General features: G+C 35.8%; 1 protein-coding gene across 1 annotated transcript in view; it reads left to right on the top strand.

Annotated features, from left to right (window-relative positions):
- LOC147071186 (uncharacterized) overlaps nt 1-14,284 on the top strand; it is a 95,512-nt gene that overhangs the window by 67,278 nt on the left and 13,950 nt on the right. The window contains exons 7-17 of the mRNA XM_085948071.1: nt 761-964; nt 1,870-2,091; nt 3,157-3,369; nt 5,384-5,803; nt 6,577-6,796; nt 8,205-8,401; nt 9,279-9,451; nt 10,707-10,902; nt 11,473-11,619; nt 12,210-12,413; nt 13,375-13,560. Coding sequence (XP_085804197.1) covers nt 761-964; nt 1,870-2,091; nt 3,157-3,369; nt 5,384-5,803; nt 6,577-6,796; nt 8,205-8,401; nt 9,279-9,451; nt 10,707-10,902; nt 11,473-11,619; nt 12,210-12,413; nt 13,375-13,560 — 2,382 coding nt within the window. The remainder of the gene's footprint in view (nt 1-760; nt 965-1,869; nt 2,092-3,156; nt 3,370-5,383; nt 5,804-6,576; nt 6,797-8,204; nt 8,402-9,278; nt 9,452-10,706; nt 10,903-11,472; nt 11,620-12,209; nt 12,414-13,374; nt 13,561-14,284) is intronic.

Genomic DNA, 14,284 nt, shown 5'->3' with positions numbered 1-14,284 from the left:
AAATGGCCTCATTTAAACAGGAAAAAAATCCTCTTTCATCAGGACAATGCCCGTGTTCACACATGTTTACGATCAATGGCTAAAATTGAAGAATTGAAGTTCGAATTGGTCGACCACCCACCGTATTCGCCAGATTTAGCCCCCCCCCAGTGACTTTTTCCTTTTCCCAAACTTAAAAAAATGGCTAAGTGGACAAGGTTTTTTTGCAAATGAAGAAGTCATCGATCGGACAAATGCTTATTTTGAGGACCTTCCGAAAACTTATTTTTCTGACGGTTTAAAAAAAATTGAGAAACGTCTAACCAAGTGTATTGAGCTCCAAGGAGATTATGTTGAGAAATAAAAAAAAAATACAAAAATAAAAACTGTTTTAATGCTTTTTTCTAAGGAATTATTGACCCACCCTCGTAAAATAAAATAAGCAAAATTCGGAAGGCGCTGTCATCGACTAAATGTGAGGAGCTTGTTAGTTTATAATGGAATAAATAATTAATGGAGCAATTATTGCTGTAAAAAATGGGAGGAGCTTGTTAGTAAACAGTTTTAACACGTAGCCAAGGAGATATTGTTAGACCATAGTTCCCTATTTTATTTTATTTTATATTGGTATTTTCCAAAATGAATTTTGATTTAATGTCTCGATCTACATTGCACAAATTTTAGACATTTTTATATTATATAATGTAGAATCAATTTCCGTCTATCACTCTCAGTCGGCAGTAGAATCAAATAATATTAATATTGTTTATGCTCATTCCAGGAAACGACTATGGAGTCTGCTGCCCAGCGTCCTTGAAAATCAAGAAGCCAGGAGTGTGTCCCGCAAGTGCTTCCGTGAACAGCACAGTCCTACAGGTTGAGTGCGACGCTCCTTGCGGACACGACTTGGAGTGTCCTTCCATGCAGAAGTGCTGTCATAGTGACGCGTGTGGACAACATTGCGTATTCCCGGAAAATCTCACTGGTAGGATATTGATTTTTGTAAATTATACTTTTATCATATTAATACTATCGACCGAAGGTACTTGATGGAGTTTGAATTTTAATTCTAATGGATTTAAGTTTTGTACGTTTGAGTCGTTTTTTGCAAGGTTTTTTGCGAGGAAAAAAAGTAGGTACCTACCATGTAAGAATATTATTGAAAATTAATTGTTTAACTAATAACTTTTAAAGACTGATATCATAGATAGTATATTAATATCTCATTAGTTAACTCCATTAATTTCCAATACGTTACCATTTTTCCTAGAATTGACGATTTTACACCTCTTGAGTAGAGTGTTTTTATTTTTTATAAGTACTAATGATCTCTTATTAGGTTTGGACGATTATTATAATATACTTATCGAGTGTATTATTATTAATTAGATAGGGGGTTTTTTACTAACACTTCAACTAGTACTAGGTATTCATCATTTGTTTGTTATTTTTTATTGTGACCCTTGACTTGATAGGTAGGCAATGGAGTTTTTACCTACTTTATTGTATTGCTTTGTTCGTTGTCAGTGTGTGTTTGCCTTTGGTGGGTATACACAGCGCCTGAAGATGCCGAAAGGCGAAACCCGTGTCGCAAAAATGACTCAAATGGAATAGTACAAAACTTAAATCCATTAGAATTTATGCTTTTATCTATTATCAGTATATATTTTTTAAATTCTAATAGTCAATTTCACGATACGTTTCGCAAAATCTTAAATTCAACTGAGTATGTGACCGTGTGAAGCTCGGGACTGGTCGTGTAATGTGGACATAAGGTTACCTGACAATGTACCTGCTACCAGAATCTTCAAAATTTCTAAAGCCATGCTTTTATCAAGGGTCTTGATTTAAAGACGTCTAATAATGTTATGGCGTTATCTTCTGTTTCAGAATGCCTTCAACAAAAGGCACTCGCAGAAGCATTATCAGTAAGCGAACGCAGTGGCCGAGGGTATATACCACAGTGCTCCGAAAAAGACAGCACCTTCGAGTCCAGGCAATGCTCCAGGAACGGTCTCGTCTGCTGGTGCGTCGATCGCACCGGTCTCAAGGCAAAGGGATCCATGGGACCAGCTGATAAAGTAGACTGCGCCAGATATGTTGGAGAGAAAGGTATTTTTTTCTGCTTTTTATATTACATACATGAAAAATAATCGAAGTATCTGTTTTTATAATACATTACCTACCGTGTCTTTCAAACAAGTGTTAATAGTGATGCTTGCAGTGAATGTATCAAAGTCTTTAGAATCGATTATATTATGAAAATGGAGAAAAATTCAGTGCATCAGTATTCAGTAGGACTGACATATATAAATAATACATAATATATAGAAAACCTACTTGTTTTACCATAGAACAGTGATTACTCAGATGCCTATGTGACTGAATATAAAGAAGGAATATATTATTATTACACATTATTTGGCATAAATACACAATTAAGAACAACCTCAGAAACACACATATTAAAAAATCATGTAAATAAATGTGCCCAATGGGACTTGAACCCACATCCATCGCTAGCCTGACGGTGATCTTTACTTAATAAGCTACCGATACGATTGCCATCCATACATAATATATTTTTAAATAACGCATTGATGTGTTATTTAAATTTTCGTTGGCAACTATCTTTTGTAATTTTTAAATCAAGATATTTACAATATCTACTATGTTGATTCCAAGTCAATATTACAAGAGTCAAGATCTATCCAACTTTTAGTTGGTAAGTGGGTGCTTTGGTTCGGGAAGAATACGGGGATGTATTCGCAGGAGAGAGGGGTAGAATGTTTTTGGTGGGGGGGGGTTGCTTTCGGAGTAACAAAGATGAGTACAATATTTTGTTATATTGCACAACACGTGTGCGGGAAAATTATTATCGGAAGAACGCGTCTCCTTAGTTCGACAGGGAGGCCGGATATGACTTCAAACTATTCAGTTCAACTGAGGGTGAATGGACTCTGGGAATTGTTAACCAAAATCTGTGACTAATTAGTCCGTGCAGGTGGGAGACGGATCCAGAAGGATGCCGTCATAAAAAGAGGGTGTTAGTACACAGTTACATTTGATAATAATATATCTAATTCTAACGAACTCACATTTATTCCAGTCAAAGTGGTTTCATGTTAATTGTAAAAGTATTAGAATAAAATAAAATCAAATTGAATTTTCTTTCAGCCCGTTCTGTAGGCCGCTCTCTATCCGGAGACCTTTGTGACAGGAATATCTGCGCTTCGATTTGCGAGTACGGCTTCCGTGTCGGCGAAGACGGTTGTCCATCCTGCGAGTGCGACAATCCTTGCGAAGGATTCAACTGCAAAGTGGGAGAGGAGTGTGTACCCGTCAAGGAGCAAGGATGTCAGGACGACCTTTGTCCTAGTTACCCAGTCTGTGAGTATATATGTGATCTTGTTGGAATCATATTGGATTCTAGTATGCCATTTCAATGGCAGTTCTTTTGGAGGGAAATATTTTTGTAACTACAATGAAAATTATGTATAACTACATGGGGTGGGGCCTGTGGACAAGACAAAGAATTATTTTTGTAGATTCTTCTTTACTCTACTCAGACCAAAAAGTAACAGTTAATACAAAAATGACTTTTGTTTAGATATTTAAATGAAAATAAAATGGTTAAAAACAATCCCACAAAATAAATGTACCACATTACCTATAAGCGTGTCTAGAAACTTGTACGTATGCAGTTCGCCGTATCACACTTCACCGTAAAATGTTGTATCGGAAATATGGCCGTATATTAAAGACCGTCCAACCTCTTTGGGTCGTATAGTACAGACATAAAATTCATGTCTAAATAAAACATGGTTCTTGTCAGTTTACACTTTACAGGAAGCCAGCACCAAACAAATTTTGAAAATAGCCGATATACTGGACTATTTGTTAGGTTAGGTTAGGTTTTCATTCTTGAATTCATGAATTTTGCCAAAATCAGCAATGAAAATTGAATTAATGTTCATATTGAATCTAATATGTAAAATTGGAGACCGTATAGTATACGGTCATCTCTTTCCGATGAGAAAGCTCACGGCGAACTGTGCCACGGTGAAATGTTTTATGTACAATTTACATGTAACCGTTAGACCCCGCATTGTTTTAAAGGGATCGGTTCTTATGGAAAAATGTAATAGGATTTAAATAAGAATCGGAATCCGGTTCTTTATAAAAGTTATTTTACTTATTCTACATGGTTATTTTAATTTAAGACACTAAAATTCGGTGTTTATACCTACCCATTTTCAATGGATGTTTATCCGATAGCGGGTTGATCATAATGGATTCCAACCCTGGGATCCCGAATTCCGGGATCCCGGGATCCCAAGCTATTTTCGATACATATCAATCCCGGGATTGATAAACATAATCCCGAAACTTTCGGGATTGATTTTTTAATCAATTTTTATGGAAAATAAAATAAAAATGTAATTATAATAGAAACAATACTTTTAATAACAAATAACTACATTAGAAACTGAATTTGAATGAAGTTTGATTTATACCCATGTGTAAGTTGCCGATCACAGAAAACTGAGTTCCCTATTGCCGATTCATTTTATTTTTTCATATAATTTAATAAAAATGAGAAAGATTGGAAAAAAACAATGCTTCGTAAACAAAGTAGTTCCACCATGATCTCATACGTATTACGCCAGTTTCATATTTGGCTGACTAATTAGATTTATGAAGCGGAAAGGCCATAAGTACACCATGATTATTTGCTTTACTATTTTAAATCTCGCTAACCCATTCATAAGTCATTACTATCAGAAACAGCAATCTCATATTAAATTAACACTATTGTTCATATTACAATATTATTTACTGCATTAAACTTATGTATTTCCAAGATTGAACGTATACAATATTAACAATAAATGTCTTAAGTAGTATATTTTTTTTGACCGATTTTATCAATGTTATTTGTAAATATCAAAATTTTATATTAACAATGGAAAAAATGCCAATCCCGGGACCAGTCCCGGGATCCCGGGATTGTCAAATTGTAATCCCGAAATCCCGGGATCAGAATTTTGGCTCGGGATTGGATTCCCTACCCGGAACCTTTAAAATTTTGGGGATTCTAGAAGCACTGATTCGAATCGCACTACAATTTTATTTCACATAAATTCACTCATGCCAAAGCATCATCGGGTTGAGCGAATAACGGAAACCATTCCTCTAAAAATGATCTATTAATATAACCGTATTTCTGTGGAGACTCGTATGATTTTATTTGGACCGAAAATAGTAAATTATCATTTTTTCGAGTCCTAAGCGTCAGGGTATCATGCTTAGCAAATAAAGTCAGAGGCTTGAACAAAGTCCAATCAAAGTGCTTAATAGCGTTTCTTAGCATGTATTTGAACTTCTTAATTTTTTGACTCAGGTCGACCAAAGGTGACGTACGTCAATCCGTGCTCCCACGACGCTCCGTTAACCAACGAAACCTCCGGCGACATCATCAACTGCGACCCTAACAGAGAAGACGAGGTGGACGGACTATCCGACTGCCCGTCCACGCACCACTGCATGTCCATCGCGAGGACAGAGCAGGCGGTCTGCTGCCCTATCGACGACATCATGGAGGAAGACGACGAGGATGATGAGGATTATGACTCCAAGCCCGGCCTCTGCCCCTTCAACATAAACAAAATGTGCACCATGAACGATACGAAATCATGCTCCACTGACAATGATTGCAATGGGGAGATGAAATGTTGTCTTACTTCAAATTGCGGATCTGTTTGTGCTGACGCTGAGATACGGGAGCTGGAATCTGATCTGGACTTCGACAGATCACCTTCAAGTAAGTTCCTTATATTTCCTCGAACTGTAGGTATTTACTACTTATCCTGCCAACCCTGATATCTGGTAATATACCAAAATTAGTAAAGTTTGTCACTCCGATAGGTATACGTTGAGCCTCAAACCCGATATATAATTTTGAGCATGAAGAAGTATGAATAAAGTCCTTTATGTGAATGCGGAGAAATCTTAACCACTGAGTATATCGTTGAGATCTGTATACCTTGTGTGACGTCCTTGGGGGACTTTCTGTCATCCAATGACATTCATTACCTATTGACACAAAGTGATTTTTTGCATTTTGTTTCTTTGTTTATGTTTTCAATAAATGACCGAGAGCATAAGCAGGTCACGCGTTGCTTAGTGAAGGCAATTTTTTAAAGGATTGTGAATATTATAGTTTGTTTGAGTAGGTTTCGTAGAGATGACATATTTTTCACCTGCGGCGCTGACAAGAAACCTATACTAACTCTAAAAGTTACTAGTTTCTTTTACAGAATCAAAAAAAAATCATTACAATTATACGTTAAAGGCAACCTCGAAGAAATAATTAATTGTAGTAGATAATAAATGTATGCACTATTTTAGACTCGAAGCCAGTAAGGGCTGCAGTTTACCTAGAGACGTCACCTTATTGTTAGGTTTTCACCTAATTTCTGCCGCCATACGAGTGCATGAGTAAATTTTCTAGAAACATTTTTTTAATTTTAAACAAACGAACGGCAGAAACTCTTTATCAACAAAACCAATCCATGCTGACTATTATATTTTCAGTGTGCGAATACCTTCGCGACTTCAACGAGAAGATGGAAGGTACTCACGACGGAATGAAGTTGGCGCTGGCCACTCCAGATTGTCATGCCAACGGATCTTTCGTCGCATCGCAATGCAGGTCGAATGAAAAGGGAATGAAGCAGTGCTGGTGTGTGGATAACTTCGGAACTGAAATACCCAAAACTAAAGGAAATGGAAAGGCCTCTGTTAATTGTGTGCAGTGAGTATATTATTATATTTTATTAGGTTATTTATTCAATTCAATTCAATCTACCCCCATGCTTAGACTAGATACATCCACATGTCTTTTTACTCTGGTGCCCTACGTAGTAAGCTAGTGACATAAACGAATTTAGTGCTCAATCGAGCTTGTGTATATTTAGTAATGAATGAAAGCAAGAATAACTCAAAAAATTAATTAGGTTTCATAATACCAGCTATGAATGAATCGCATGTGAGTAATAATATCATTAGGTACTAAAATACAATGTTGGTTACTATTTCCTGGTGGAATTTAATACACTTTTGAGGGTGTAGTTTTTAGGAATTATTATTCGCAAAAATCACTCATCCTAACAGTCAAATATTTGAGTTTGATTGCTACTCTATGACCTTTTCTAATATTAATAATTTTGAGGTTCTGAAAAGTTATAGAATTATTTTCAATAAAAAGAATCATTCATTACTTATTACTTACTCTAGTCTTGAATAAGAAATTATTAAATTAAAAAATAAGTAACACTCTTATATAGTTATAATCCTAAGGCTTATTTATCTACAATTTATTACATTCAATACTGATCAAATATATTATTCAATACCGAATGTAGGTAGGTAAGTACCTACATAAGATTCAAATAATTACAAGATAAAAAGAACTTTTTATATACAACGTTTTTAAAATTTCTGTTGAATCATATAAACTTGACTTGACTAGCTTAAACGATCAAAAAAAAAATTATTTAATAGAAATAATACTGAAATGTCATTTTGACATGTCATATTGATTTCCATAGTAACGCACGTATATATTAATAATATAGTTGCTAGGACCCCCCTCTAGCAACCAATAATGGTGTCGAAATAACTTTTCATACAAAACGGAATTAACTGAAAATGAATTCAATTCAACTTAAAGATGGCTATTAAAAATATGCATTGGCATCGTGTTCTGATATATTCTAAAAGTTTCAAATGTCTAGCTAGTCGGGAAGTTAGTTAACAATCGATTGCAAGATTTGTACTGGATAAACAACCACCGGACAAATAAGAATACGAGCTAATAAAAACGTTGTAATAAAATATAAGATTCTTTTAATTGAAAAAACATAATTTTGGAAAATATCATAAATAATTGTTTAAGGCATATTTACATACGCGGAGTTACTGCCAAAAGTTGGTAAGTCTCGAAATCATGTTATGGGGTTTTTGCAATTTGAAAGTTTGCCATAGCCTATAAAATCAGGCATAATGCTAATTTTTATGTGCATGTTTTATATATTGTTGGATGGCCTTGAATTTTCGAACACATAATCCGGTGTTACCTCTTAATACCTAAATTATCGACTTCTTGGCAGCATCCCCACGAATAAAAGATTTACTATAAAATGACTAATTTTTTATTTCAGTTTACGAGAGACTTCTGAATGCCTGGAGCTGACCTGCCGTCTGGGCTGCGACTATGGCTTTGTGATCAGCGTGGAGACGCAATGCCCCGTCTGCCAGTGCCGTAATCCTTGCCAAGATGTCTCTTGTTCCAAAGGACACGAGTGTCAGATGGTTGACGTGGCATGCGACAATGACTATTGTCCACCAGTGCCAGCCTGTGAGTACACACTTTTAGATTTATTATTCATTCAATATAGTGTACAAAGAGTTTGTAAGTTGACAACTAAATATGTCAAATTAACGTTATAGCAGGGCTCGAAATGGACTGGAGCGCACCGGAGCGATTAGATAACTATGTTAATATTTTGGTATAATTATCGAGCTCTCCGGTTCGTAAAATATTCCAATTCAAGGGCTGCGTTATAGCGACTGTATACGTGCATGGATTTACTGGCACCAATAGTGTGTAATTTCAACTGTTTACACGTAAAAGTACTGACTGCTTCCAACACAGAACAGATAATAAATATAATTCCGATAGTCTATGTACCAATACGGTAAATTTTGACACGGGGTTTTGAATGTGTGAGTATCCTACGAAAATGAGCCACGCATTATAGACATGCAATAGTGTGTATAATACACCAATATTAAATGAGCGTCAGTGCATAAACCGAGTGCAGTTGTCAGTATTCGGCGTATGATGTATTCTTGACATGTGTTTAAATTTATCCCGTATTCTTCCTTACTCAAGATCAGTTGCCAGCTTCTCCTTACCCCATTGGATATTTCAGTTCCCATTATTTCTGAGTTCCCTGGTTTCTAAGCTCATTCTTCAAGCGTAAACAAGATGCATTGTTATCATTTTATAGTTCGTATTTTTTCCGGCGGTTTCGCCACTATCTTTTTACTGCGCAGATATCGCACAAATTCCAACTGTCGCCTAAACTTTTTTGATCCATGCAATGCAACCTTGCAACTTACACGATAATAAATGTTTACACGTGCATTTTCTGGTTGTGTCAGCAGTAAATCCATACACGTGTAAACGAGAGGAACTGATTAAAACACAAAATATATATTATTTGTTGCAGGTCTTCCCCAAAAGGTTGGACAGTGTCCATACTTGGTGCCCAGTCAAGCCGGGTCTTGCGAGTATGGTTGCCAGGCGGATTCCCAATGCGGTGGCAGCATGAGATGTTGCAGCAACGGATGCGGGACCCACTGTGTGCAACCACTCCTCAAGACTGCCTGCCAGCATCAGCAGGTAATAGACTATCCACGACTCTTGCCCTATTCAAACCTTAAATCAACTACCTACCTGAATATTATGTGGGTCAGATATATAGTGCAGAATTTCGAATGTATTATCGATTTTTGAGAGATTCGCATTACATTGAAATATGATTAATGATTATATATTGAATATATTGGCTTAATTGCGCGGTATATTCTACTTAACGTCTCCGACATCTAGTGTCACCCGAGAACTTTCGGCGAGTCGAAATTCCAACAGTTTTACAAAAACACGGGGGGTGGGGGGTCGCCGGCAGTTTGAATCTAGCAGGTTGAAAACTGTCTGTCTATGGGACATGTTCAACCTATTACTTAAACTGTACGTCTTTGGCCAGCTAATGTCTAACTGATTTATTGGAAAGCCTTTAATCAGCTACCCTTATGGTTTGTTTTCTTTTATTTAATGTCTCACCCAACCTAATCAAAAATAGAAATTAAATTAAAATTATCTAGAATAATCTAATCTTAGAAGTAAATAATGATAAATTAATTAATACTATCGACTATGTAAGGGCAGTGGCGGGTTTTATATAACGCAAATGACGCAATAAATTCGTCATAAGATTTAAAAGGGGGCCTCTAACATAGAATAAATTATTAATGTATAGCGATATAGTAAATGTTTCTATCGTATTTAGTCAAATAAAAATATATCAATTAGATTGCGCGTAACAATTATTAGATATTGAATACATATTATGTAAAGGGTGAAAAGTTATTTATTTATTCTGCGCATCGAAATCTGAAAGAAGAAAGAGGATATTTTTTTTTTTTTAAAAAGATTATGTATTAAATTTACGTAGTTTGGGAATGTTCATGTTGGTATTTTAATAATTTTAAGTTTTAGAAAAATAGTCTATTTACGAAAAATCAAATGTTATAAAAATTTTAAATTTTAAAATGTTATAAAAATAAAAAATATTTGGAATTTATATATTTTCATTTAATTTTTTATCGTAGTGACCTCAAAATCAGTCAGTACGTCGGGCCTCTACCACCCTAAATGCGCCACTGACTTAGGGACTTATCACGACTTATATTCACTACAAATGATTATTCTACCATCAATATACTTATCTACACTTTATATATCCATTATCACCATGCATTTACTTGTGCGTTTGTTTTTGTTTCAATGATTCTTTAAATAATTTAAATGATCCATGTTAACTTTGAGAAAATTGTCACAAAAGATCTTCAATACGAAATGCTATTGGTGTTTTTAGGCAATTGTTCTTCACAAGGCGTCAGAATCTGGAATACCAGCCAGGCAATTATACGTGCCCGCCTGCCGAGAATCCGACGGAGGCTTCGAGAAGATCCAGTGCAATCCTGCTGCAGGGTACTGCTGGTGTGTCGATGATGGAGGAAACGAAGTGCAAGGTACCAGGACCAAAGAACCGGGAAAGCCCAAATGCCAAGGTATTATTTTTCGTAATATATTTAATCTCTTTGTTATTGATGGACATTGAAAAGATGTTCAAAATTTAATATGATGTAGAAACTAACACGTTAATAAGATATAGAATTCAGAGTACATAATAATATAAAGAGAGTGGATATTGTTCGGTACAATGAAGCCGTGTTTCTTGCATAATATAACGCACAGTAGAACTTCAATTTTATTATTATTAACTTAACTATCAAACGATATACCATCATGTTGCTTCTCAGTATGACTACCAAATTTAAACACAACATAGTAACCATGTTTTCTACTAAATTAACTAAAAATAATTACCGCTAACTTTATATTTAACACAAAAACTATAAATTTTAGCAATACATGCTCGCAGTTTTTAAATGACTGTAGTCATCCAAATCAATATTTACCGGCGACATATACAAAAATATTTAATTCAGCCGTAGAAATTCTATATTACTAACGCTTATTGCGGAGATATAAGCATGGAGAATGTTTTCTCACTCGCACTTATGGTTCGTTATGCTTAATCAGGATAATTTATATGTTTTATTATTTTTTATGTCTAGCTCCTACTTCATGCCCAGCGATGGAATGCTCCCTGCAGTGTGAACATGGATTCGTTTTTGATCACAACGGCTGCAGTATCTGCGAATGTCGAGACCCTTGCGCAGATATGTCTTGCCCCAATGAGGGAGAAGTCTGTAAAGTTGTCAGTAAGTATTGATCATCACCATGTTTGACCTCACAACCCAGTCCCGGGCTCCTTAAGAAGTAGATTCCAAGCTCTAAGAATGGTGCACATAGCATCGGCGTTAACACCATCATCAAAGACCCGCTTGGAAAACAAAATACTTTTTAGCATAACTTGCTATTTATTATACATTCATTGCATGTGTCGTGCCCACCAAAGTCATCCAATCAGAATATAACATGTGATGCTCTCATTGTTATACATTGTATCCTGTATTCTATATATTTATCATTGCACCTAACGTACTCTTTATCAACCTGCGTTGAACCAGCACATTATCATTAGTCTCTGTTACTGCCCAACATGCTGAACCGTTTGAAAGAACTGGCTGAATGAGGGTCTTATAAATCAGTTGTTTTGTGTTTCTTGGACAGTCATAATATCAGGTGTGCCAGGTGGCCTGTGATTGGCCTCAAAGACAGGCCAATATCAGGCCTCAAAGAGTCTGTCATTGGGTGGGTATCAATTATTATTCCTTCGATATATTGTTAAACAGGTATCAAATTACCTGTACTAATTAATTGGCATAATCATAATTTTTCCCTTTTCCAGACGTAGAATGCGTGTCAGCCCCTTGCCCTCCAGTGGCAGTGTGTGTCGGAGGTAGTGAATTGAGTGCCTGCGGAGGAGCAGGAGGCGACGGACCAGCCCGGAGATGTGGACCCTCAGAGCCACCTTGTCCGTCTTCACACAAGTGTCATCTACCACCACTGACTGGATCTAACGATGAACCACCTGTTTGCTGCCCAAAACCAAGTAATTAAGAACAGACTTTCACTTTGCACTATTATTTTTAACATATTCGAAATGTCACACAATATGTTGAATTGTTTGAAGCTAGTCGGATAACTCATTCAGAGATAAACAATGATTACCGTGTCCGGAAACTTGAACATATGCAGTTCACCGTATCACACTTCACCGTGAAATGTTATATCGGAAATGTATGGCCGTATATTAAAGACCGTCCAACCTCTTTGGGTCGTATAGTACCGACATAAAATTCATGTCTAAATAAAACATGGTTCTTGTCGGTTTACACTTTACGGGAAGCCAGCAGCAAACAAATTTTGAAAATAGCCGATATACTGGATTATTTGTTAGGTTAGGTTTACATTCTTGAATTCATGAATTTTGCCAAAATCAGCTATGAAAATTGAATTAATGTTCATATTGAATCTAATAAAATTGAAATTGAAATAATAAAATAATATAGTCTACAGTCATCTCTTTCCGATAAGAAAGCTCATCGCGAACTGTGCCATAGTGAAATGTTTTACGTACAATTCACATGTAACCAATGTTTAGTACCTATGTAAAAGAAAATAATATGTGAAGAAACTCATCTTGTTTGTCAAACTCCCTGTACTTCGACATTTTTAGGAATCAATACGTTATTTTAAAATAGCCTTAAACTTAAACTATTATAGATTCACAGTTTTCTTTTTGATAAATCATTTTCAACCAAACACGAGCGAATTGGTTCAAATGAACGATGAGAAAATCTGTTAGGTAAATAACTGGCATCTCAGGTGCTCTGAGCAATCGCTCGGCTCGCCCTACCCACAGGCCGACACTGATCACAATATAAGGTAATCAGTGTTCAGCTTTCTTTGGTTATGTTTGACTATTTCAATGTGCATTCAATCTTGGGCTCATATCTGCCAGAGATGTACCTACTATTGATTTAAATCAAAATCCGTTTGTTTCATTCCAGGATCCGTATGCTTTGATCCGAAAGACGAAGGCGCCTGTATTTTGACACCATCTGGAACTCATAACAATTCGATTCGATGGTTTTTCAATCCAGAGAAAAATCAGTGCCAGCAATTCAAATATGGTGGCTGCTCAGGAAACCATAATAACTTCCAGACTGAACAGATTTGCAATGCCGTTTGCCCAGGTATGTGTAGAAAAAAAATCTTTACTACAATTTAGATATTTTAAATGTGTTTTGTGCAATTCTTGGATCCATAATAAACTACCAAGTTTTCGAACAAGCTCACAGGATGCTACCCATAGCAGACCTGAGATGCTGAGAATTAGAGGAATCGTGATCCTCGTAGTTCAGTGCGTAATGTTTTTTTTCACTTCTATAACCTCACTACTGTTTCACTACAATACTCTCATTGGACCTCATCGCCTGTTGTAGTGATAAACATAATATTATATAATATATTATATAATTATTTTTTAAAGTGATGAAATATAAGTATTGGAATACACTCTATATGGACCTTAGACTATAGATACATCTAGACGCCACCCATTGCATTGCTAAATGAAGCTGCGTGCCGTGCGTTTGATTTGTGGGCAAGCGAACGCATTCGTACACAGATGTTCGAGACCATAGACCATTTCGCTAGTGCTCGCCTAAAGTGCTCGCACTAGACGCTCAGAATTAAAATATAATTTTTTATTTTTTTACGTTATAAAGTATTTTTAAGCGGTCAAAATGCAATCTTTAGGTAAAGATATCCATAATTTAAGTTATTTTAAAGAAACACAGGTCACTGATATTAAAATATATAATAATATACAAATAAATTATCACGAACATGTATCAACTTACTATGAAACGTAATACCATCTTCTTGCTTATCAGTACGGCTACCACATTTTAATAC

Source organism: Rhyacophila brunnea, unplaced genomic scaffold (assembly GCF_057557595.1).
Source record: "Rhyacophila brunnea isolate RB1 unplaced genomic scaffold, BYU_Rbru_1.0 scaffold_20, whole genome shotgun sequence".
Lineage (NCBI taxonomy): Eukaryota > Metazoa > Arthropoda > Insecta > Trichoptera > Rhyacophilidae > Rhyacophila > Rhyacophila brunnea.
This window is presented reverse-complemented; position numbering and strand designations above follow the sequence as displayed.